At 53.5% G+C, this 26,314-nt stretch overlaps 1 protein-coding gene across 4 annotated transcripts in view; it reads left to right on the top strand.

Annotated features, from left to right (window-relative positions):
* The first annotated feature begins 13,652 nt into the window (after positions 1-13,652).
* The window catches only part of RBPMS2 (RNA binding protein, mRNA processing factor 2), a 37,452-nt gene continuing 24,790 nt past the window's right edge, over positions 13,653-26,314 (top strand). For 3 of the 4 annotated variants that reach the window (XR_011003868.1, XR_011003869.1, XM_068204247.1), the window contains exon 1: positions 13,653-13,895. Coding sequence is in view for 2 of the 4 variants with exons in the window: in XM_068204247.1 (XP_068060348.1) it covers positions 13,668-13,895 (228 nt within the window). In the remaining 2 variants the exon portion in view is untranslated. Of the gene's footprint in view, positions 13,896-25,867; positions 26,216-26,314 lie in introns of those variants that run through there. The other variant, XM_068204249.1, reaches the window with a different exon arrangement.

Here is a 26,314-nt window from a genome sequence, read left to right as displayed (position 1 = left end):
GGCCCGCGCGCGGACACGCCCCCCGCGCCGCGCGCCCCCGGCCCCGCCCCCGGCCCCGCCCCGCGGCGCGCGGGCAGCCTGGGAACCTGCCGCCCCAAACAAAGGCGCGCGCCCGGCCGCGCCCCCGCCTCGTACCGCCCCGCGCCCGTGACGTCACCGAGCCGCGCGGGCGCGCGCGCCTGCTGCGTCCCTGAAGGCGCTGAGGGAGCGCGCCTGAGGGGAGCGCGCCCGGGACCCCCGCTTATCCACAGGCTCCTGGTTATCCACAGGGTCCCGGTTCTCCCCTCAGGCTCACAGATCTCCTCGTGGTCTGGTTCTCCCCAGGGTCCCCGTTTTCGCCTCAGGCCCCTGTTTCTCCCGTCAGGCTCCCGGCTCTCCTCGGGCTCCCGTTTATCGCCTCGGTCCCGGTTCTCCCCACGGGCTCCCGGTCCTCCCCTCAGGTTTCCAGTCCTTCTCGGGCTCCCGGTTCTCGCCCGAAACCCCTGTGGAGGAGGTCTCAGGTAGCCCCAGCCCGGCGGCCTGGGCTGTGGAAGAGACAAGGCCCAGGCAGGAGCAGGGGCAGGGGTGGTGGGGGAGAGGCTGGGAACAGAGCCGAGGAATGGAGAGCAGAGCCACGCAGAAGAAGCCGCTGGTGCAGAGGTAAGAGATTGGGAAGAGATTCCTCCCTGTGAGGGTGGGGAGGCCCTGGCACCCAGGTTGCCCAGAGAAGCTGTGGCTACCCCATCCCTTGAAGTGTCCAAGGCCAGGTTGGACAGGGCTTGGAGCAACCTGGGATAGTGGAAGGTGTCCCAGCCCATGGTAGAGGGGTTGCAACTGGATGGGATTTAAGGTCCCTTCCAACCCAAACCATCTCCTGACATGATGATTCTATATCCTGCTTAAAGTATGTTGCTGATGCATAAAATGTGGCCTGGGATACGACAGTAAGTAGGAGCCAGCCATAATCCAGGTAAGTAGGGGCCAGTGTAAAGAATAAACACATGGATAACAGAATGTGGAGCTGCCCATGACAGGATTCTGCAGGGGCTTTTGGTGAGCAATGTATCCGTGAGAAAAAAGAAGTCATGGAGCCAAAGATGAGGCTCCTGGAGAACCAGGCAGATGGAAGAACTTGTGGGCTTCAGTCCTGCAAGAGAGCTTGCTGAGTGCTGAGCCTTCACATGGGGTCAGGGACTGAGCAGCCCTCTGGAAGAGAAGCTCTGGAGTCCCTGTGGATGCCAGCCCAGCCCCCAGGGTTGGAGTCCTGCAGAATCTCACACTAATCCATCTGATCTCACACCTGAGCATAGCAGAAGCAGCTCCTGAGTGACACAAGCAGCAGCCTGAGGTGTGATGGCCCAGTAGGCTCAGGGGCTCTGGGTTCTGACAAGCATCCCTGGCCTGGGGCTTGCTGGTTCCCAGTGCAGTGGCGCTGCCCCTTGCTCGGCCGGAAAGGACCAGATGTTCTGCAGAAAGCTGGACATCAGCCAGGGCCCAAGTTCAAACAGAGCCCATTAAATGGCCTTTTCCCCCTTCCTTTGCATTTCCAGCCCTGCTTGAAGCCCTGATTCTATTTATAATGCCCAGGAACAGCGAACTGAGACTTTCCCACAGTGCCGGCTTCTCAGGCGATTGTTGTTTGGGAAGCTGGAATGTACATAGTATTATTTTTGCATCTCCCTGGGAAGGGTTTTTAATTTTTATTGCGTGTCACTCTGTGTCCCCATCTGTGCTGAGGAGGAGAGTGTGTGTGAAGCACAAGGTGTCTGGTGCTGCTTACAGCTCTCCAATGCTTTGCCACTGCTGGTGTAGGGGTCTGTGCCCATGAGCCCACCCGGGGAAGGTGCTGGGTGCACTGAGAGTTATCCTGACAAGCTATGAGGATGGAGGCCAAAGTGGGGCATTGCCATTAAGAAATAGTCCCTGTCTCAGTGCCAAACCCAGGGAGCACCCATCATGTCACTTGCTCTGTGCCTTAGTGTCCCCTGAGTGCGGAGGAGAGAACACCGAGAGCCCTGCTGGGAGCAATGGGCCCATCGTTCCTGCTCTGCCTGGGGTTTAGCATCAAGACATGCCCTTGTGCCGCAGTTTTGGGGTGGCAGAGCTGCCACATGAGGCTGGCCTGACAGCCAGGCTGCGGGGTCACTGTGTGGTGCCGATGCCAGCAGAGGCCAGCATGTTCTTTATTTGCCATTCTTGGCCATGTGAGGCTGTTCCCTGCACAGAGCTGCTGTGGGATATTCTGGGCATGGCTGGAGCTGCCCCTGAGCTCCCATGTCCCCGGGCAGGCAGGTATTTCACAGAGCAGAAAACACCTTATTGGGACTCAGGTGCTGCCTGTCCTCTCCCTTGTCACTGTCACCTGGCTGCACTGCCCACAATGCTCCTGGCTCTCTCTTTCCCTGCCCTGCGAGGTCCTGCACCGCTCCATTCCCTCTGTGCCTCAGGGCCTTCCAGCTGTCCCTGGGTTTTATCACCCTGCCCAGTGAGAAATGCTGTTGCACCATATTTTTGGAGAGTTTCTTTTTGCCACAGCCAGTCTGATGAAGGACAGACACCTCCAAATAGCTTTACTCTGTCACACTGGGTTCTGGGGTTGACTATCCCAAATTCTAGATGCAAAACACATGCAGTCTGAAACCTCTCTCCTTTAGAAGCTTGCAAGCACTAATTGAGCATCTCCTTAACTATCGTGATTAAATGTGGACCGTGTAGCTCTTAAAAATACTTCCCATGAGGACAAACTATGGAAAGAAGTGATCAATTTTCCCCCAGCTAGGGGAATGAAGACTCAGAGCCCGTCTGTGCCTGGAGCTAGTGACACTCATGGGCTGGGGCTGGGCAGGTGGCTCTAGCCTCTCAGAGCTGCCTGCCACCAGGATGGAAGCTCCTAGATGGGAGAGAGGCGAGGCCAAGGCAAGACCTCTTGGTCGCAGCCTGCTTGAGCGCAGGGCTGACAGCAGAGACGCTGACCAGATGTTTGGGGCCATGGAGGCAAGTGGGGTTCCTGCAGGACAGGCTGTCCCTCCAACATTTGCTCCATGCTCTTCCTTGGCCGCAGTCCTGGCCCTGCCTGTGTGTAAGTGCCAGGAGTGAGTTCACCAGCTCAGTGGCTTTGTGGCCATGCCGTCACAGTGGCTCTTGCTGACCTCGCGGTGATGCGGCCATTCAGATAAGGGAGAGGGGATTGTACCAGGGAAGCACTGGGATGGTTGCAGCCTTTCCCTGTGTTTGTTCCCTCAGGCAGTACTGCATGTGTGCCTCCCTGCTGCGTCCTCCCTGCAGCGGAGTGCAGGCAGCATTGGGGTGTGTAGTGGGCATCGCATGACACAGACAGTTCCTCCGTACCTGCAGAAGTGCTGCACAGCTGGCTCTGCTTAAAAGTGTTGCCTAATGAAAAACACTTCCAATGGTTTCCAGACAAAGAGGGAAAAGGGTTGGTAGATTTTAGTGTAATTAATACCCTGTAGTTATTTAAAAACATTGTTAGAAATGTGTAATTCAGAACTTTCTAGGGCTGGACATGTATCTGGGGATGTAATTAAGTTTTCAACAGTGCCTTTTCATCCCCCTTCTGTGACTGATCCTCCTTTTAATGTGAGAATCTTGTTTTCCTAAGGAAAAAACAAAAATTAACCCCGCCAGAGAATTTTGTTTTCATACCTCAGTCCCAGCCCTTCTGCCAGCTTAGTCTTCCTGTGCTGACATGTCTGTGTCTGTTACAACCAAAACAGCACCAGGAGCATTCCTGGGATTTTGGCTTCCTGTGTTTTGAGGTGAGCTGTGCATAAATTCCCTAAAGCTGGCCCATCAGTGTGTCTGGAATTGTCCTGAGAGCCCATCTGTAAATCTGTAAGGTGGGTTTTAATTGTTTGAACAGTCCAATTGGTTGGTGCCACTCACCTGTGTCTTGATCTTCTTCACATCTGTAACAACAAAAGAGGTTCCTTCCAAACCGTGCTGATAGTTTTCTGCTCTCCCTTTTTATTTCCAGCAGGGTGACTTGATTTCTTGGCAGACCTGCCTGGAGCTGAGGGTCAGATTTAAGGCATGTTGCTGACATCAGTGGCTTTCTTTTTTAATGAGCTTTGTCAGAATTCGTTCTTTAGCCATTAAGTGGTGCCAGCGTGGAGTTCATGCATGAGCTGAGCTGAAACCTGCTCGGTGTGAATTAGTGATGAGGGAAAAGGAGGTCAGGGAATGTCTTGTTTCAGGAAACAGCAATAACTGGTGTGTCCAAGGCCTGGAACCAGGGAATGGGCAGAAGAAAACTTAGAAATCATGACAAGGGATGAATTCCCACTGCTGTTCTTTGAGGAGACCTTGTCCCTCCTCATGCCAGTGGGATGTGTATCAGCACCAAGCAAAGGTGTTCCTGTGCAGCCTGAATTTGGGTGGTATTGGGGTGGGCTGAGGAGCTGGATGGTGTCAGGGGGATGGGCTGGTGATATGACATAATGGCTCACCATGAGAGGGGTCTGTCACGAGCTTGTGTCATCGATGAGCCCTGTGCTCCAGAAGGATGCTGTGGGCCAGTGTCAATGCCTTTGGAGGGGACTCTGCTAGTATGATGAGATGGCCATGTGCAAGATGTGCCAGAGCAAGTCCCTGACTGTCCCTCCAAGCAGTGAGTGTTGGGATGGGTTGCCCTGAAGAGGCAGAGGGGTTTTACTGGCAATCACTGAAAAAAAGGCAGTTCCTCCACCTGTGGTGATCTGGTGCAACAGAACCTGGGAATGGGGTATGATGGAGAAAATAATCCACGGAGTCCAGAGCCTCCAGCAAGCCAGAACTTGTGCATGCAAGGTTCAGGAATGCAGCTCCTGGCTCTGGACTGCATCAGCTGAGCTGGCAGGGAGGAATATCTGTGGGAGCTGGGGTTTGCTCCGGAGGTCACTTCTTCCTTGGCCAAAATAAATACCTCTGTGATTCCCTGTCCCTGTTTCCACTGCCTGTAGCTTCTCTGCATCATCCCTGCTGCTCTGTGCCTGAAGCTCTTTTCCTTGGTTGCTTGTGGAGTATGACACACTCCAGGATACTCAGTGCAAGGTCTGGTGGGTGGCACAAAGAGACAAAAAAGGGATAAAATCAAGGACAAATTGTTAAAAAGCAGCATACAGCAAAGCCCTTGGGTGGTGGGGAGGTGCCTTGCTGCTGGCATTTGCACATCTGAATCCAGCCCGGGCTTTGTATTGATTCCTTTAAAAGCTCTTTCAATTATTTTTACAATGAGCTCATCTTTCCTGGCAAATCCTTGCTCCCTGTGCATTCCATATTGGCATGGCAGGTGTTGTTCACCTCTCTGTAGTCATCCACATATAAGCTGGGAACAGCAGCTCTGCTGCTTGTGCCTGGAGAAAAAGAGAAGAAGTGGTCTTATCTTGGCTGCTTGTGGGCACTGTGTGAAGGTGGGATGGATGGAGCTGGAGGTGTTTCTGATGGAGCTGCCTGAACTTAGCCGAGACAGGGCCTGTGCACTGCCTCTGAGCAGTGAGACTTGCACAAAAGCCGTTTTTTTGTGGTCAATACTTTAGGAAATGTTCCCATGAACAGAGGTGGAGTTGTGGAAAAGACTGGGTGGTGTGTTGGTACATTGTGATAAGCCACTGCTACTCCAGCCAAAAATCCAAAAGGCCTCTTGGAGTTGTGTTTTTAAGACCACAAGCTGACTGCACACTGCAAGGACAGTAAAAAAACATTAAAGTCTTGTGTCTGCCCATGGCATTCACAGTACCTGAGTGAGGCTTCTTAGAAATTTCACATGTCAAGAACTCAGAACTCTGTCTTGGGGAAGCCTGTTTTGTATCAGTCATCTTAACCTATGGCTACATCATAAAATAGGAAATCTTGGATACCCCAAATCTGGAAATCTGGAGTCCCTGCAGATCTGAAATCCTTAAAGTGCTGCCTCAAAGTTCCCTGAGCAGAGGGTGCTCCCTGGTGAGGTGACACCAGCAGCACCCAAAGCCTCATTCTCCCTACACGTTTGATTTAAGGAGTGAACCAAGGAGTGGGTCCCGTGGATCCGACACAGGGGCTTGGTTCCATTCTCTGGAGGGACTCGTGTCAAGTTTTGGGGATGCTGCAAGGCAGCACCAGTGGTTCAGGGCTGAGGATTCACCCCCAGCTGCAGAGCTCCTGTCTGCTGACACCTCCTGTGCTGGTGCTGAAGCCGTTGGAAACAAAGAGCCAAGAAGCTCAAGGACCTGTCCAGGCAAAACACCTCATTTTGCTTTAATAATTTTGTTTTTCTCAATTCTACACCCCCATAATAATGTGTCCAGGCCTGTTTCACTTTACTGGTTCACTAAGAGGATTCATTCTGAGATCCAAATATTTCTAGAACATGATCTTGCCTCTGTCCCATCCTCTGGAAAAAAGGTAGTGTTGTTTCTCCCTTTCCATGTCACACATGCAAACATGGATTTTGCCAGGTGGGTTTGGGGATGCACTCCCTGCAAAACACCCAAATCTGTGTGGATTCTTCCTTTCTGTGCCTCGGTGTGTGTGAGATGTCTGCTGGGTACATTTCTGTTCCAGTGCAGTTGGATTCATAAAGTTCCTGTTTTTGCAGTCCCACAGGAATTTGCAGGCTCAGTGAAATCGCTGGGGGCTCCCTGCAGAGGCTGGCTGGGTGTTAGCCCTCTACACCATTTGCAAGCAGAGGCAAAAGGCTGATGGAAGAATATTTTCCTGCAAAGCTGCCTGTCCCGCTCCAGCTTCTGGCTCCTATCAGCAGCTGCGGTGTGTTAACCACAAGCCAAGGTGCTGCTATTCCTCAGGTTGCTAATTTTATGAAGATTAGCTCCTTTATAATACCCAAATACTGTTAAAATTGTCCTCTGGATAGTTTTATTATGGATGTCTGTGTATGTAGGTGCTTGTCTCCTTGCATTTTGTGCTTTTTGGTCTAATGGATGTTCTTCCAAGTGATGCAGCTCACTTATTTATTCACAATGTGCTAACTATCTTAATCTAATATAAACTTAGGATTCTTTCCTGTTTCAAACCCACCAAATATGCTTTTCCCTGTGATTCAAAGTTACTGTGGTTTTGGATTTTTTTAAGATTAAATTAATTTACTCCATTCTTTATTTGAATCTCTCCAAGAAACCACTGCTTGGGCACACAGAGGGAGAGAAAAAGCTTGGATTCTGGAGGAGCTGAAAGCTTAATTTAGAAAGGGCAGTTTGGGAGAGGAATGAGCAAAATGCCATGAGCTCTTTTATAGACAAAGGTTTACACTACCATCATAGAAGACTCAAAAGCTCAAAACTCCCATCACCTGGAACTCTGGGGGCAAACTAATACAAAGAAAGTGAAATCAGGTTCCTCATGCAGTTTCCTACTATGATGGATGATGAATGACTTGGTTTTTACCTCGCAAAAATGACTGCAAATCTTTTGGGGGTTGTTGGCACATATCCACAGCAAGCTGAGAGCACGTGTCTGCCTGGGAGCAGGGAACACAGCTGGGAAGGTTTTGTGCCTCCATGATGTAGGAGAGGAGGATCTTTTATTCTCAGAGCTCCTGTGAGTGTTTGTGGGTGCCTGCAGTGATATTCTGTGCTCCTCTGCCTGTTGGGCAGCCCTGTCTTCTGTGGTCACTCAGGCCTGGGGCTTATGGCAGGGGTGCGTTCTGAGTGTAGCTTTTCAGTATTGTTATAACTGTAGTGGGACACAGGGTGAGAGTTTGTCAGCTCAGAACATGGCCAGATGCCAAACCTTTTTATCCTGGTTACCTTGCAGTTCTCCTTGTTCCACGGAAGTGTTATTCCAACACAGCTTTGCTCAAAGAATGGAGAGGAAAGAAACAAGAGGGAGACAGGAAAAGGACCTCCCAGGCTCTGCATGGCTTTGCTTGTGATTTGGGACAGGAACACCTCTGAGTTGCAGGTGACTCCAGCTGGATTCATCCTGGTGTGTTGACCATCAGGAGGAGTCCCTAAGAAATCAAATGTTTGTCTTCAAGAGCCCACAGCTAAACAGTTTTCCTGAGACCTCTTTCCTTCAGGAGACCCAAATGAGGTGCAGACTGGGCTGTAATTGTTGTCACCACGTGCAGGGGCAGCCTGCTGTCCTGGAGCTCCAGTTCTAAGCTCCAGGAGATCCTAAGCTCCAGAAAATCTAAATGTTTTGCAAGAAGAAACTTGAGAACATGCCCATCAAACAGCTGACTCAGGCATTTATGATCTGCCATCTGTAGTGTTTAGGAACACTGATATAAAGCTTCCCAAGATATGTACATGGAGGGCATTCCCAAATTCAGTTTGTGGATAGCTCTGCCCTGCCACGTGTGTGATGGGTCGGTATGGAACGTACTTAAGATAGATGTCTCTATGAGCTCTGGTACCCAGTCTAAGCAGAGAAGCACTGCTGCTCCCTGTCTTCTCCTGCACATCTCGAAGAAGGGATGGGAACCACTGCAAGGCTGGGAGCACCTGCCTCCCGGAATGCCCCCTTTCAGCTGGCCTGTCTGGAACAAGGGGAAGTGGTTTTGGGCTGGAGCCAACCCTGGGCATTTTACAAACTCATGTAATGGCTCTGCTTAGGGTCCAGCCTTGTGCAGGACATGGAGCAGAAATCACTCAGGACCAAGTTTCCCAAGACTTGTTCTCCCAGGGCATCCACCGACCCGCTGGGGGCAGGCAGAGCGGTTCCTGGCCGCCAGCGGATCCCACCCCGGGTGTCACAGCCGTGGGGAACACCGCATGGAGGCCGTTCCCAGGCTGAGGCCGGCTCTCGGCCTCTCCTTCCACCCAAATCACAGCGCTTCCGCCACCACGTCCCAGAGCCATCCAGCAGCTGCCAGCCACAGGAAGTGCAGCAGGTCGTGGGAACTGGCCCGAGGAGCGGCAGCTGAGCCGCTGTGGGAGCCAGGAGCAGCACCCGGCACACTGCCTCCACTCCCCCGGGTGAGGAGTCGTGCAACGCCATGGGGAGCTGGGGTGCATGGAGTACACACACCCCCAGCTCGGGCACACGTCCCCTCACTGCCCAGCCTCGTATTCCCATCATTGCACCCCATGTGCTCCTCACCAAAGTGTGGGTGCCCAGCACATCCTGCACCCTGTTCCCTCCTCAGCCATCACTCCCCTGCCGTACCCCTGTCTGAGCGGGCACTGGGTGCTGTGTGAAGCTGGGCAGGTTGTTATAGACCAGCTGAAATGCCTCGCGTGCCTTTTAGTGTTTTCCTTCTTTTTATTAGGAGAGGAACCGCCTCTGAACACTAAAACCTCTGAGTGCTTGGGAGTTATTAAAGTGTCACTTTTAGCTCTGACATTTTAAAAACTATTTGCCAAGTTTTCCTTTCAATTGCTCAAAAAGGGCTGTGTTTCAGAGTTCCTTGTCCTTCAGATCTCTCCCAGGACTTGCTGGGGCCATTATTCTTCAGGATGAGCCCCAGAAATTATGAGTGCAGCATTGCCCTGTCCCAAGTGGAGCCTTGCCAGGCCTGCTTCCACCAACGGCCCTGTGGGGCTTTTATGGGACATTCAGCTCAGCCACCATCCTCCAGCTGTTTTCTCTATGCATTTCCAGGTCACTCTCTTGCAGCAGAGCTGGATGCATGTGAAGAAGGTGGTTTATTTGGGACAGGAATGTGGGATTGCTTGGAAGCCAAAGGGAGCAACAACAGAGCGGGGAAGCAATGGCAAGATGCAGAGCTTTTCGTGTAGAAATTTCTATTTGTGGCAGTGAAAAAATTCCTACCCAAAGCTGTGGTTGCCCTCTTCATTGGTCCTTGAGACACAGGACAATGATCACAGCCTCTGGGAGGTGTGGGATGGATTTTCAGGCAGCTGGTGGGTTATATTCTGCAGTGTTCCCAGGCTAGTCCATATTTCCCTGGCTTGTGTCAGTTGCTGAGGGTGTCCCAGACTGTGATGGAGTGAATCCATATGGGAGAGTGATGCTGAGGCGGCTGTACCCCGTCTGCCCTGCAGCCAGAAGGGAGCACTGTGGGATGAGGGGTCCTTGAGACCAAACCCAGGCTTCATCTTCACCCCACAGCCACCCTGTTCCTGCTGTGCTACATCTCCAGGCAGCCCCTGTCAGTGTCACTTGTCACCTCATCCATTACTGGTCTTTTGTCCTTCCCATGGTCCTCATCCCCTACATTCCCACTAGTGACTGTATTCTCCTTTTTGGGGTTCATGTCAGCTCCTGTGGCTCTGTAAGGGCACAGGTGGCTGGTGTGGGCCAGGAGGGTTCCCGGTCCCAGGAGGTGACACCAGGAACAGTGCTGTGTCTCAGCGTTGCTGGCAGTGAAAATGGAGAGCTCAGTGATTTAAATCCCAGCTGAATTTTGGGACTCAAATATATTTCCCAATGTTTTAATGCCAAACCATCCTGCTTTACTCTCCCGGCAGCAAACTCCTGCTGGAGAAGGATGGGGAGCCGAGTCCCCTGTGAGACCCTGTAACTTCTGTTCCTGTCTTGTGTCTCCCCACAGTGGTTTCACGCTTTGCCCCAGAGATTTCATCTCTCACTGTCTGGCGTCACACAGCTGAGCAGCAGCCGAGGTTCCCAGCTGAGCTTTCCAGCAATGTTTTCCTTCCATCGCGACAGCTGGGGTCACTCTTTCACAACGAGCGTTTTCCTCCTGAGCTCCGATTGCACTTTCCAATAGGATGAGCTCTGAGCATTGCATCCTGTGCTGGCTGGAATTTCAAGCTCCCAGGACTCTTCACTGGACAAACGCAGGGTCAGCAATATCTCTGATTTTAATACTGCAGCCATACAGGAATAAGCTTTTTCTGTTGTCTTGGAAGCTCGATTAATTAGTATTAAAGTTCCCTGGGCTCCTCGGGGTGTGGATCCAGCAAAGGAGCTGGAGTCTGCTCTTTGTCTGCCATTCCCAGCTGTCATCGGTGGGGAGGGAGTGATGTGGCTTAAGCTCACTGTGTCATCCCCAGGTCTAGTGTGTGAGCATATGCCATGGCATTAGTTGCAGCCTCCTTAGCACCCCAAACCCTCCATGGTTCCATGAGGGGGAGTGTGAGGTGATGTCAGGACTCTGCTGGGCTTCCTGTGAGGAGGTCTTATCCCATGTTTGGTTTTCCCTTCTTCTTGGCTTGAGCAGGGCACCGACCCACTGAAGCCATGCCTGGTCTGCCAGCACACACCCTGCGGCCCCCTGCCCAGCCAGAGAGAGGAGCTGATGCCATGGTGGTGCATGGGGCTGGCTTGTGGGGGGCACAGCAAGGTTCCCCATGGTGCTAGGCTGAAGCCTGCGGGATCTTCCCTGGTAGGCTGGAGCATCCTCAGGGGGTCCAGCCCCACTGCCTGTCCCGTGTGAACACGGCTGCTCCCAGCCCAGCCAGCTCATGCACAACCACGTGGGAACGTCCTGCCCTGGGGGAGGAGGTGGGGGGTTCGATGGGGGAACTGCGGGGGTGGGAGTGAAGCATCACTCGGTGATGAGAACTGATTGTACCATGGAGGGGGTCTTCAGGGACAAATTCAGTGGCGGTGAAAGAGTGCAGCTGTCTCTGCCTGATGTGTGATGAGCCAAGTGTGCCAGGAGTGTCTGTGGTTCCTGCTGTCACTGGGTGGCAAAGCCCTGAACACCCAATGGGGACAGGAAGATGGGATGGGAAGGGGGTAGCAGTGACTCAAAACAGCAACCCCAGCCAGCCCCTTTGCCAATCCTCATTGGTGACTCCACTGTCACTTAAGGAAGAGGAGCTTGGAGAAGACATGCCAGGGCTGATTTGAGAAGCAGGTCACCCAAACGCAGGGTACTTTGCAGTTCCGGGATAGTGTCTTTGTGGATAGTGCCTGGCCATCCACAGTACATCCTTGGAGGATGTACTCAGTGCTGGGAGCAAGCCCCAGCCTGGCACACCAAGGGGGCTGAGGAGATCATTTACTGTGTTAACAGCAAGGGTGGGGGTCCCATCTGCTAAGCATGGGTCCAGCCAGGCCTGGTGACACCCTGCTGCCACCTCACAGGGGACATGGTGACAGCAATGTCCCAGGCCTGAGTGGCCAATCTGTTGTGTGGCAGGGAGGTGTAAAGGGCCATATCTGGATGGGCAAAAATATTTCCTTCTCTGGGCTTGATCCAAGGTCAGGGTGGAAGGAGTTTGGAGTGACCTGGCCAAATGTAAAGTGTCCCAGCCAATGGCAGGGGGTGGAACAAGATGATCTTGAAGGTCCCTTCCAAGCCAAACTGTGATTCTATGGTCCTGATAAACAGGACCAGCCCTGCATGGTGCTCCCTTGGAAAATGGTGCTGGCAGGGAGCCTTTCTTGCTGCTTTTATGTTTCCCTGTGCTCCCTCTTGTGTCAATCCTGGAAATCCCATCCCCTGGCTCTTCCTTTGGCACTTTCCTCCCTGGCCCACATTAGGTGATGTCTCACATGCTGCTGCAGTGTTTATCCCATCTCCTTTCCCGCCATCCTGTCCTTACATCTTGCTTCTTGTGAAGATGTTCACAAGGACACCCAAACATCTTTCAGAGAGGCAGCCAGGTTCAGACGTCAAGCCATGCCACCCTCTCACACCCATCCCTGTAAGTTTTCAAAACCAGGATGGACAGGGATCTGAGCAACCTGGTCTAGTGGAAGGTGTCCCTGCCTGTGGCAGGGCATTGGAAGGAGGTGGGCTTTAGGTCCCTCCCAGTCTATGATTTTCTTTGCATCCAGCATCTTGGATTGGCTGTGGCAAACCAGCCTCTTTCAACAGAGCTGGATATATCTCCTTCCCACTGCCTGGGGTTTCCAGAGGTGACTTTCCACCAGTCCCTTTGTACAAAGCAGAATAATTTTGTGCTTCTTTCCTGTGTCGGGCAACAGTTGCCGTGTTATTAATTAACCCAGTTACTCACATAACCATAGTGCTGGACTCACTGTTGTTTAAACCGGTGAACCTGAGCCTCAATTCACTCCCTTCCCTCTGCTCCGAGGTACTGCAGCTCCAAGGAGGGGGAAGTTTGCACTGTCAGCTGCCCTGGGGAGAGCTGAAATACAGAGGGCAGCGAGGCATTTGCAGGAGGGGAAGGAACCCTTTGCCTGGTGCAACCCAGGGCTGCAGGGCTCTGGGTGTTCCCAAAGCCTGGGCTTGGTTTGGTTCTGCACGCGGTCAGCTGTGGGGCCGTGCCTTTGCCGCTGCATGTGCCAGCAGTGCCACTGCTCCTTCCACCTCGCTGAACACCAGCAAGCCCAAGCAGGGCCTGTTTAATTCAGCAAGTCATAAATTCATAATGCTCATTTACCACACAGTACCATCAATATTTGATAGCGGCCACTGGCCTGCTGCAGCGTGGCCTGCAGAGGAAGGGGATGGGGCTGGCATGGGGCTGTAGGGTGCTGGCAATGGGGCTGGCATGCAGTGGGGCTGCCCAGGTCAGTGTGGCAGTGCTGAGATGGGGCTGGAGAGATGTGGGCTCCTCCTCCACCTCTGCAAACCTGCCAGTAGTGGGATGTGGCCGCAAAGGCTCTCAGAGGGATGTGTGGGGGCCGGGCCGGCAGCTGGAGGCTGTCAGGTTTGAGGGAGGAATGAAGCAGGGAGCTGGGTGCAGGGGGGGACCCAGCAGCTGGTGGTTAGGAGGGGAATTTGCAGCCCTCGGGACACACACACACAATTTGGTTGTTCCCAGAATGTCCCAGGACAACCATGGGGATTGCCCTGTATGTGCCACTTGGTGCTGGCGTCGCTCGGCAGCGGTTCAAAGATAGGCGCCATGAACTCGGGAAGCCCCTTGACCCCCGACCCCAGCTCACTAATTGACTGTGAGGAGGAACCCTGCCCTTGGCGGACGGGTGAGCAGGAAGGAACCTTCTCCCCGAGAGTTGCTGAGGCCTCAAGGAGAAGGCACAAGCGGGGGAGTTTAGCTGTGCAAAGACAATATTTTGCAGTTCACTCCAAAAAAGCCTCTTCCTGCTTATGGATCTTGAGTGTTTTGCTCATCGTAAGCAAAAGTTGCTGCAGCCGGTGGCTTCTCCCCCAGCTCCTGCTGGATACGCTCTGCACTGGGAGTGCTGAGGGTCTCATTTCTTACTCCTTTGGAGGGGGCCTGCTCTCTCCTGCCTTCCCTTTGTCTGAGCTCCCTCTCCCTTGTGTGCAGAGGGTGATGGAGGGAACCAAGGATGGCTGTACCCCTGGAAACCCTGGGCTCACCCAGGAGCCATCCCAACTTCCCACTGAAGGGCTGCAGTGGCTCGGGGACGGTGTGTGGACCAGGTGGCCAGTGGAGCTGTATGGGATGTGATGGCTCCAACTCGGCATAAGGCTGCAGGTTGCCATCACAGAGGGGACAGTGCTGAGGCTGGTCAGAGGTGGCTGATGAATCGGTGCCTTCCCTGGCATCACTCAGCAATCCCTGAGCACTCAGCTGTGACATGCAGCTGATAAGGTGGCCCTCAGCTCCTGGAGGTGCCCTCAGCCCCTGGAGCTGCAGTGGCACCCGCTTGCTGAGTGGTGCTCCACTCTCCCTGCTGTGCTGAGACAAGCCAGGCCAGCCTGAGTGACAGGTCTCCCCTTTTATGGTTGCTTTTATCTCTCCCTGAGGAATGTGGCCTCAGTGCTGGTTGAGTCTGTGGCGGCAGTGCCGACACCCATGCTGCCTTGCCTCCTGCTACCCCAAAGTTTGCCATCAGCCAGTCACATCCCTGCTCTGCTGGCTCCTAGACCTGCTGCTGCCATTCCTGGGGGATGTAGCAAGAGTTAAAACCCCTTCCCAGCACACTGGAGTCCTGTCCTGCGCTGATGCCGCTGAGAGCAAAGAGGGCATTTGTCCATTAGTGGCTCGCAGCTCTGTGCCAGGTAGGGACAGCAAGGTGCCAGCACATCCTTTGGCAGTGCATCCCAAATCCCACAGCATTTACACTACCCCAGAAGCTCTTCTGGCTTGGACCTGAACTTTTCACCCAGGACGTGACTCCCCACACTCCCCTGGTCATTGCAAAACTGGCGCCGGTGGGGCTGCTCTCCGGGCTGTGGCTTAGGGGATTTGGGAGAGTGGCAGATATGGGCAGGTCTGCTTTAATTTACAGTGACAAGTGTTTATGGGATTTATGTACAGCCCACACTTCACTGTCCATGTAGTCAGATTCCTCCTTGTACAGCCTGGAAAGGACCAGATTGTGTGGACTGGGGTGAGGAGAGGGATTTCCCATGATGGAATGCATGTCCACTGTACCAACCGCTGTCACCTTCCCCCTACAGCAAGCCCAGCATTTGGGGTAACAGTGTGGGAGCACAGTGACCACACTCCTTGGAGGGGATGAGTGAGATAGGGGGAGCTGGGAGGAACTGGGAAGATGGGGTCTGCCCTGGCATTTGCCAGGAAGCCACTTTGCAGTGACTAGGATACCTATTGGATGGCTGTGTGCATGGGAACAAACCTTCACTGCTGTAGCTGTGGGGCAGAGCGGGAAGACATGGTACACCTCCGGAAGAAGTGTCCTCCTTGGCTAATGCTCCAATAGGCTGCTCCAAGTCGATCCCAGCAGCATCCCTGACAGACCACCCATGGCCACTGTGGTGACCAGGTGGCTGTTTGCTGCAATGCTCAGTTGGCTCCCAGCCCTCTTTAGGGTGCCCATTCCTCTGAAATATTCATCCTTGCTCCATTGGAGACACTGAATTGCTTTAACCTCTCTGAATATTTCATCCCCCACCTTGCAAATGGTTCTGCTGGGGTTGGTGATGTCCTGGCCTCATCAGTTCCATCTGAGACAAGATCCAAAAAATGTCAGGTTAATGTCCCACAAGCCTGCCTGTTAACTGGGGCCATGACACCAGCCTGCCCCACCATGTAGCTCCTTGTCCTCCTCGTCACCATCTCCATAACACCTCCCAGACACAATGTTTTTCACCCATGCTGGTCCCACAAAGCATTGTTGGTGTTCAAGCATCGGGGAGGTGGATCCAATGGGTACACTGGGAGCAGACATCATGGCTCCTTGGGGTGCAGGATCAGAGAGGTTCAGGGATGGGCAAGGTTGCCAGGGTTAGGGATTAGCAGATGATGCATGTGCTAACAGTGGGTGCAGAACTTCAGGGCACAGGATGGGCAGGAGGATCAGGAATTATGTGGGATACAGGCATTAGCAGCGATGCAGGGAAAGGCTTAGCAAGGGGTGCCAGGCTTGTTACAACAGTTCAGCCTTTCAGCAGTTGACCCTTGCTGCTGAGTGTGTTGAGGCACCCGAGTTACTTATTATTCTGATTAATTCCTCAGCAGTTGTGACCAAATAAGTCAAGAAAGTTGAAAAATATCTGAAGAGCTTCTTTCCCCTTTCTGTCCTGCCTGAGGTGGGGCTGGAAGCTCTCTCTGTGGTGCCAAGGCCAGTTCCTGGCCCCTCAGCTGGTTTTACTGGTCTTGAGGATGGAAGGAAACTGAAGTCACCCACCCTGGGGACACAGTGAAACATGTCTGGCCCCATCCCACTGCCTCACCCCACTCCTTGTGGGGCTCTTTCTCCACCCCCCTGCTCTAGGAGTTAAAACCCTCCCTCCAGCCTGGCGTTGCTCATGGAAAGTTTATATATAGCCTTTTGTTTTTGTCAGCGTCCCCCTTGAGTTTAAATAGCTCTTCCCCGTCCCTGTTGTTGACCCCGGATGTATTTATAGAGAGCAATCAGATCTGTGCTCAGCACCGAGCAAACCAAGCTCATGTCAGTCCCCCGAGGGAGGCCCTTCCAGCAGTGTCACCTCACACTGAGCCTTGCCCTGAGGAGGAGGCATCGAGGGCTGGCAGGGGCTGCCCAGAAGGTTCAGAGTTGGGGCTGTGCCAGTCTGTGCATGGCTTCCTTTGGGATGACTGTGCCAATTCTGGCTGTGGAGCAGCTTTTTGGATTGCCATCACTAGAGTTCAGAGTGTCGTGAGACCAGTGCTGTTTCTCCTCTGAAACTGTTTTTCATGTTGTGGAGGTGACCCATGTCCCTGGTGCCACAGGCCACTCAAAGCCAGGGCTGTGAGGATGGTTTAACTCCCCGGGGTTAAACGTGAGGCGTCTGCCACCTCTCCCGCAGCCAGCCAGCTCCCCCCGTGGGTGCCAGCTCCGCTCCCATCCCGGAGGTCCATGCTGCTGGGCGGCTTCCCCTCCAACCTCAGCTCTTGACTATTTAAGGCAAATCTCCTTGCTGGACTTTTAAACAAAACCCGGGCTCCTCTCACTCTCCTCGTTTTAAATAACTCGCCTGGCGTAAACAGAATGAAGCATAACACTATAAATCAGGCATTCCCGGGATCTGCCTGGCAGGCTGCATGCAGGGGCTCACCAGGCCCCTGAGCTTCCCTGCAAGCTCTTTTCGGGGCCTGGGGGAAGTGATAAGAGGGCAGGAGGGGCTCTGGTCTGGGGCAGACTTTCTCAAGGAGACTAATGTGATTACAGACTGCCAGCCTTTGGGGTAAAATAATTAAGGTTGCAAAATAGTTTCCATCACAGCCCCTTGCTTGTTGTTCCCCACTGAGGCTGGAATTTTCCAATTTTCCTTGCGTGAAAATGAATTTTTCCAGGGAAGTTTGTGCTGGTGATGGTCAGTGATGCAATGGGTGTTTCATAGGGATTTGGGGGGAAATGCCTAGACTGCAGATGAGAGCTCAGCATGTTCCTTGCAGGAACATGGGCACTTTGCATGACAGTTTGTCCCATAAGCCGAAGGGATCAACTCTGGAAAATCGGCCCTTGTGCTGTCAGTCCTCGGTGTTTTTGCACTGTGGTCAAAGCAGGACAGAAATAATTACAGCTCATCTCAGGGATCAATGTTTCCCATGATAAAATTCTTTGTTTTCCCTGGTTTTAGGACTTTGCCAAACGTTCATCATGAGCTGAGTCTTTCAGGCTGGGTGTCCAACATACACCAAGTCATCTAAACAACCCAGTTTAAACAAGTCTGGCCTTGCTGGGATTGAAAACTGAGAAGATGTGCTGGTTTGCTGCCAAGGCTGGAAACTCCAAGGGGTGAAACTTAGGGTGCCCTGGGGATGGGGACGGGCCACTAACTGTGCCTGTCGGGAACTTCGGGCTGTGGCCAAGCTGAGGAGTGTGTGAAAACCCCACAGGTGGAGCAGGAGCCTTGGCTGTGGTGCATCCCCCATGTGGGAACAGCACTGAGAAGGGTGTTGCTGTGGCACATTGTCTTTCATTGTACCCCCAGCTCAAGGAAGGCAGGAGGGACAGTGGAGCCATGCTGCCATCTCTGGCCTGCCCCAGTGCTGCCCTCCACCTTCCCTTCACTGCCCAAAGACAAGCAGGATGGATGGAGCAGCCTCTTGCAAGGCGATGCTTCATTTAGCTCTCATCCTCCCAACTAGTAAATACCTCTCGTTTTTCACATGACTGAGGAACAGCCTTCAGAGTTCTGGCAGCGGCTTTTACACAGCAGGTTGCACCCTTGGATGGGCAGTGTCATCTCCAGGAGGGGAGCATGGGTCCTGCTTGGCCAGAGGAGATGGAAAGCTGGAGTCAGCGGGAAGTCTCCTCTGTGCCACATCCATGCTGGGATCTCCCCCATGCTGGGCAGTATCACACAGGGTGCCTAATAATGGAGGTGTCCCTGGCTGTGCTCTGCAGTGCTCAGCACCGGGAGAACAGCAGAGGAGGAAGTTGCATGGAGATTTCTTTCCTACCTTTGAGGACACCCATGGACACATACCCCTGAATGGATGTGCAGAGGGCTGCCTGAGGGGCACCCATGGGAGTTGGGAGTGTCTTGGGGAAAGACATGATAAGTGAGCTGATAAAGAGCTTTTCCAAGCTTGCAGCTGCCACAGAGAAAATGCCACATCCAGGCTGAAGTGATGTTCATCCCACACATCCCCTCTTGCTCTCTGGCATGCTCCAGCAGGCTTTGGGACTCGCTGTGCATCCCAGGCCGGCGCCAGTGGCTGGGGAGCTGAGCCATGCCACGTGTGGCGGGATCACTCGCTTGGGTTTTTGACAATCTGTTTTCCAAGTCGGAAGGTCATGTGTATGTTGGTCGTGTTGCCAAGGATTCCTCCACAACAAGTCTTTTTGTTTTGTTTGACAAGGCCTCCAGTGTGCAGAGGGGCTGGACATCAATAACCTTGGTGAAAATGGGACGCCTTCCTCTCGGGGAGTTTGGGTTGGTGTGTTCTGCTGTGACCAGTGGACATATCACATGGCACAGCTCAAAGCTGCTCATCTCCTCCCTTACAGAGGTGGCCCTCTTTGGCTGTCCAGATACTTAATGGCAAACTTTGGGAGTATTTCTCCCCTCCATATGATCCATAATGTCTGTTAATAGGGATGAAGATGATGTAGTAGAGGATGAGGCCTGCAGAGCCCTGTTGATGGTCAGAGGTGGCTCTGGAGAGGACGGGACATGGTACTCTACTTGGTAGCACCTGGCTGAGAGATCCAAAGCTGGATCCCCTGACACCCTGAGGGGCCTGGGCCAGATCCTGGGGGTAGGACCACACATGAGGGCTCAGGACACCAATAGCACTGACTGTCTCTTAGTGCTCTGGGTCAAGCCAGGTCCCGTCCCTCTGCTCCACATCCCTCTTGGCACTGAAGCCGATGTTCTCACTGAGCACCTGGTCAAACCCTCACTCAAGAAACTGCAGAGCAGGGAAGGGGCAGGATCTGGCCCAGCAGGGCTTGCCAGAGGTGCTGTGCCTCCCTGCTGCTGCTGGGACAGGCCTGGTGACCATTGGTGCCACTTTGTTAATGCCGAGTGCCAGGCTCTGGAGTAGAGCTGTGTCTGCTGACCAGGGCAGTGATAGTGGGGCTGGGGAGCCTTGAGCGTGTCCCTCGGCCAGTGGGGCAGCTCCTGACACGGCTCCAGTGAGGAAGGATAGATTCAACTGCAAAAAATCCCTCCATTACAGCTGGCATGGGACCACAGCAACCTGGGCAGCTCCCAGCTCCTTCTGTAGATGAGGTGATGGAATGATCCTGTTGTTGGTGAGGTCCAGCTGCACTATGAGGATTTTAGCCCACAAGAGCACCATGGTGGTGGTGTCAGCTGCTCTCATGGCTGAATGATGGTGGAAGGAGCTGCAGGGGATGGACACAGAGCTCCCCCCCAATGCTCCAACACATCCGCCAGGTCTGGGCACACCTGGACCTGGAGCTGAGGGAGCCTGCACCCCACACTTCCAAAAGACCTCGTTAAAAATCAGCCATGGATGCCCCTTGGGCAGCAGTTCAGTGCAGGAGTGCTAGATCCAGGTGTGTGGCTATCCCATGCACAGGGCTGAACTGGTTTTGGGGTCTTTAGTTAAAAAGTCCTCTACAAAGGATTCCCCCTGGTTAATTTCCTCATAATTAATATGCCTGGCAGTGGAAATGACACATTAATTATGAAACTAAAGAGATAACAGTGCACTGTTTCAGTGCTGCACAAGCAAGGAGGAGCATTGCCTTCTTTATTCTCTGTATTTCATCTTCTAGGCAAAAAAAAGTATGAGTCTTGGGGCAGACTAAAGTCCTGTCTTCATTTCCTAGGTGAGCAAGTGACAAATCCCTCCATGAAGCCATGCTTTTTCCACCAGATCACCAACAATGCTGCATCTGCAACCCATCAGAGAAAACGTTTGGGTTTATTGGTCCCGCTCCTGGCTCCAAAAAGGCTTTTCTGTTTGGCGCTATCTTTTTATTCAAATTGTGTAAACACGAGCTCTCCTCACCCGTTTTTGGTTGGAAGCCCACTTGGTGGTTCACGTCATGGGGCACTGCAGCATCCCCAGAGCTCAGCTTGGGCGGCGCTGCCAGGAGCTGCTCCGAAATGCCCATAAAAGCAGCTTTGCAGCGATCCGATGCGTCTGAGCAAACATTTGCGCACACCTCCGAGCCCTTGTCTCTCTCAGTTAGCTTCAGCTTGTCCTCCTGGGGGAAGGCGGAGCTGGAGAAGACAAGCGGTGACGTACGGAAAGGAATTAAAGTTTGAAAGCACTCACTGCCGTCCTCAAAGCAGCTACTCCAGGCATGTGATGCTGGATGAACTCTGCAATTCCACTGCTGCTTGTCTCTGCTCTGCACCCACTGGGCCACCCAAAGTCCTGCACAGCTCCCAGGATGGGGCTACCTGCATCCTGTGATTTGGTACCCAAATGTCAGTGGTCTCCAGTACTAGTTTTTCTGCCACACCTTTTATCCTCTGCCCTTTGCGGTGTTTAGGGCTGTTGTAGCCACATGGCATTTGGTCCAATGGAAGGAACAAATCCATGGAAGGGGCTTGGAGCTCCTCTTCATCTTGGCCTTAACAAAGTGCCATCCCTGCTGTTTGGAGACAGATAGACCAAAAGAGGCTGCAGGGTGGGAGGAATGGCTGGGTAGGCCCTGTGTCAGGCAGAGATGCAGACTGGGAGAGGGGGAAGCACAGAAGGTGCTGGTGAGTGGTCAGCAAGGAACTGGGCTGGGTTAGTCTGGCCAAAAGAGGTTGAACAGGGGTCTATTTGGAGCTTACACCTCTCTAGAGGGGTAGTTACAAAGATGGTGGAGTTTCACTTTCCTTGGTAGCGGCAGCACATGATGTAACATGGGGCAGCAGCCACACATGGTGGCTTGAGCAAGTCAGGATAGGTGTTAGGGAAGACGTTTTCCCTGCTGGATGGTGCACCTTTGGGATGGACACCTGGAGAGGTGGGATCGGTCCATCCTTAGGGGTTTTCAAGGCAGGACCAACCTGACCCAGTGCTAGTGACAGTCCTGCAGGATGTTGGATTGGTGAGTTCTGAGGTCCCTTCCCACCTTTGCTATAACAAGTCTCCAGATGTTTGGGTGCTCATCCATACCAAAAGCAGCCCCAAAGCCTTCGCCTGTCTGTGGCCAGAAAGTTCTCTGAGAACTCATCTGAGGCCCTGTAAAGAGTCTTTGGTGACACCAGCACCCAGCCTACATGTGTCCGTCCCTGGTCTGAGCAGTGACAGGGTGTTGTCTGGTCTCACTGCTTGCTTGGAAATCAGTGTTCCTCCTTGTCCTGTGGTTGGTGGCCTCTTTCCAGCCAGCGTAGCAAATCCCAGTCTGGAATAATTAACCAGAAAGACTAAAAGCATGAGGCTACAGCAGCTGGAATTGGCAGAGGATGGAGGAAAGCAGCAGAGCAGTCTGGGGAGATGTGGGATCTCCTGGCCAAGGACAGGAGGAGGACAAATTGGTGCCAGTGGCAAGCAGAGGAAATCCTCCCTTCTCCATACCTCAGAAATGTCAGAAGTGGCATGGGAGCACCCTCTCTGTCCTGGGACAAGTGCCAAGGCTCCGTTGTTGTCCCAGATAAGCAGTGAGAAACAGCAAAAACAATCCATCACCTCAACCAAAGTGTGGCACTGCCTGTGATGGGCTCGGCAGGAACAGGGGCCTAAAGTGTCCCCTGTGACAACCACCATGATGCCCAAATTAAAATCCTTTCTACCCACCTTTCTACAGGTGGGTGAAGGAGGTCTGGGATCACAGAATGAGTGGGCAGGATGCATGAGCCCAGCTGGAGAGAGACATCCCTCGTTGTCACCTTAACCATCATCCTGAGCTGGTCACCTGCTTGTTTAAGAATGAAAAACAGCCCTTGCATAATGCAAAGCTGAGAAACTGTGTGAAAGCACAAGATTGTCCACAACTGGCTGTCATTTCAAGTCTCACCTTGATTTCTCAGCTTATTTCAACCTGTTTCTGTCTCAAATACTTTGTTAACCCCCTTTCTAAGACCTGCTAGACCAATCTTGTTGGTGGTGTGCACCTCACAGCTTTTACTCCTTTCCCCTGGTGAGGCTCTGCCTTTCTCATTGTTTGCAGGCAGGACAGCATGGTTGGAGCTGCTTGTGTGGGACATTATCACAGAGTTCACTGTCCACGTGTCCACCCTGATGAGGAATTGATGTGGGAAAGGTAAGTGGGTACTGAATGGGTCTCAGCATCATGTCTGCTCTTCTAACCATCCCATCTTAGTGGAGATGGTATCACAGGGACAAAGCTCTGGTGCAGCCCCTAGCCAGACTGCAGAGCCAGATGCTGTTGAGTGATACTTTAGGAGGAAAAGTGTTGGTGTAAAAATACATTGCTGTAAGGCATGGGTAAGCAAAGTCCAAACCAAAGTGTCTCCTGCTCCTGCACTGGTCACTGGTGTGACCTTGGATCACACACTTAAATCTGATCATCTCCAGGTAGAAGTGGAATCCCCAGCCAAAATCTCTGCAGAGATATCACCATTTTCTGGTGGACTGGCTCACCTGCACAAGCTGGTAGCAGTGACGGCTTCATTTGTCCCACCTTCTGTCCTTCCCTTTAAGTTCCTGGGGGGAGAAAACATCCCCTCTGTGTGCAGCTGGTTGGACCATCAAGGGCTGCATGTGTTGAAGCACATGCTGCAGTGCTTTGGAGGGGAGAGGCTACCTGGGTGTGATGTTTATGAAGATATCAAAGGGACTATGAGCCACAAGATACTGGGATGTAGGGATGCTGCTACCACATACATCTCTGAGGGGTGAGTGTGCAAGGAGGATCTCCAGCCCAACGTCATGGATTTGCCTTCAAAATAAATCAGAGTTTGTGGCCATCAGTATGGTAGTGATGTGGTGGACCCACTTTTATTGCCCCAGCGTGATGGATACATAAACTCTTCTGCTTGTGGCCAGGATTTCCCTGCTCTGGAAGAGGCAGAATGTGTCGTCTGCATGTGTGTGCAGCACTGGGGTCCTTGGAGGCCTGGTGAAAACCCGCTGCTGCTCCTGACTTCTACGTTTTTGTGCCTTCCTCCATGTGCCTCAGGCTCTGCACTCAAGGTCTGTAGAAAGTGAAATACCAAACCTAAACACAGAGAAAGTACTGTGAGGTTACACTGGGTTTTGCTCAGTTAGCACAGGAAGCAAATATTCCTGGTCTTTGTCAGGGCGGGCTCTCTTAGTATCTTTGAGGAATGGTAGGCAACTCTCTTCCTGGGAGTTATTCCTGCACAGCCTTATGGGACTGTCCCCCAGTCTTGGGGACAAAGTTATGGTGAAGGGTAGTATTCCTGAAGAGTGGAGGAAGTTCTTGCTCTGATCTCGATCTGTCTGTGCTGAACTTCATGGGTGGCTTGGAGGAGCTCTTGCTGTGGTGCTCAGAGCTGGAATGTGAAGTCTTTCCAAAACCCTTCTGTAGGACAGCATTTTAAATAAATAAATTGGGGTTTTTTAGTCAAAAAGTGGGAGTTTTCTCTCCTCTTGCGGAACCTGGCAGGGATCAGGGTCTCTGGCTTAGCAGCTCATTACAAAGCCTTGAAAAAAGAAGTGGTCACTTTGCCGCTGTGTGAGGACTCCATACACAAACCCTCTGTGCTGCATGCAAACAGCTGCTGCTGCTAAAAGCCATAACCTAGAAAGCAGGGGAACATGAAGCTGATGCTCCCAGGAGGATGTTTCATCCCCTCCAATACACCTCCTGTGATGGAATTACTTGGCCCCACATGCACTTGGCTGTGGGCACCATCTCGGTGAGGGTGTTTTCTGTGTTGCCTTTCTGGTGCCAGACTCAGAGTGGCATGGCTTGTGCTGGATGGTGCTTGTGCATGGGCATGGCTGAGTTTGGGGTTACATTTTCACAGGGTGCTTCTCTGTAGCCAGGTGGCAAATGGAGTCAGAGGCTGGGGCTTGAACAGGGCAGTGGACCCAGGTGTGGTGGGAACTCAGCTGTGGTTACTCCCAGCTAGGCTCACACCTCTTTACAACATTCACGTGAGCAAAACAATATATCCCTGAGCTCCTGCTGGAATGAAACTGTCACTCAGAGCCAGGTGTGGACTCAGTTTGACTTTGAAGTGACATTCAGTACCGTGGGGACAGCACAGGTGTCTCCAGCCAGGCCAGTGGAGGACAGGGAACACACTTGGCTTTTGCAGTGCAAAGGGGCCGTGGGACCCCCAGGGCAGGGCTGTTGTTTCCCCTCTTTCACCTGGCCTCGGTGCTGGGGAAGCAGCACGGGCTGGGCAGAAGAAATGCTGGTTAAGATAACAGGGTTCAGATCCCTGGACATCTCTCATTTGGCAGGTTGACCTAAGCTCTTGGGGTTTTACACTTAAATCTCACATAGGGACCAAGCTGGGGCATGCAGTATGGAGGAATGTTTATGTATTCCATTTTCTGCTCATGTTATCCAACTGCAGGCGGTGCTTTAGGATGTAGCCAATTGGGCACCCATGTGGGCAGGAAGAAAGGAAAGAAGATGGATAATGAGGGTGGTGAGGCCCTGGCACAGGGTGCCCAGAGAAGCTGTGGCTGCCCCATCCCTGGAAATGTCCAAGGCCAGGTTGGATGGGGCTTGGAGCAACCTGGGATTGTGGAAGGTGTCCCTGCCCATGGCAGGGGGGTTGAATGAGATGAAATTTAAGGTCCCTTCCTACCCACACCAAGCACAGATTCCATGATTCTATGCCTCAACCCTGCTCCTCCTCCCACGCCCAAGAACAGGGCTTTGCACGGGGCACACATCGATGTCTGTGAGGATGGTTGTGGGGTCGCCCAGGCAGGAGGAACCAGGCTTTGTCCCCAGGGGACCGGGGATGCTGTCAGGGCAGGTTTGGGGATGCTCTCCTGAGGCTCAGGGCCGCTGTCCCGGAGTTACAGCATGCCGTCCTGAGCTCCCAGGGCTGCTGTTCTTGGGGCTCGGGGCTCTCATCGGGGGTCACAAATATGCCGTCCCGGGGCTCTCGGACCCCCGCGGGGCTGAGCCACATCTCCCCGTCCCGGGGATGCGCGGAGGGAACGGCATGGCTCGCCGCGAGATCAGAGCCCGGCGGGCCCTTTAAGAAAGTCGAAACCCGAAAGTTCATCAAAGTTGACAAAGTTTTTCGTGGAAAGGAGGGGAAAAAATAATTAAAATAACTCTAGCCCAACAACAAAAAAAAACCTCCCCGCAGTCCCGGGGGGCCGGGCCGGGCCGGGCCGGGATTGGCGGCGGCGGCCGGGGGCGGCCCCGGGCGGGGCAGGCGGGCGGGTCCCGGCCCCGCTGCTCGGTGCGCGGTGGCGGCACCGGGAGCGGCGGCTGGGGCTGGGGCGCGTCGGCCCCGCAGCTGCGGCTCGTTGCGCTCCGCTCGGCCCCGCTCCGCCCGGCCCGGCCCTTAACAGCGGCGCCGTCCCGGGACGCCGTATGTGAGCCGGGAGGGCAGCGCCGTACCGCCCCGCACCGCCCCGCACCGCCCCCGCGCACCAGCACCACACCGGCACCCCGGCTCGGCCCCGCGGAGCTCCGGAGCAGCCGGCACCACCCCCCGCCCCGGCACCCCACCATGAGCAACCTCAACAAGGACACCGAGCACACCAACAGCGGCGGCACCGTCGAGGAGGAGGTGGGCGCCGGGCTGGGGATGGGAGAAGGGGCGGCGGAGAACTGCGAGAGGCGGCGGCACTGGGACACCGAAGTGGCTGGGGATCGGGGATGGGGCTGG

Source organism: Anomalospiza imberbis, chromosome 13 (assembly GCF_031753505.1).
Source record: "Anomalospiza imberbis isolate Cuckoo-Finch-1a 21T00152 chromosome 13, ASM3175350v1, whole genome shotgun sequence".
NCBI classification, from domain to species: Eukaryota; Metazoa; Chordata; class Aves; order Passeriformes; family Viduidae; genus Anomalospiza; species Anomalospiza imberbis.
This window is presented reverse-complemented; position numbering and strand designations above follow the sequence as displayed.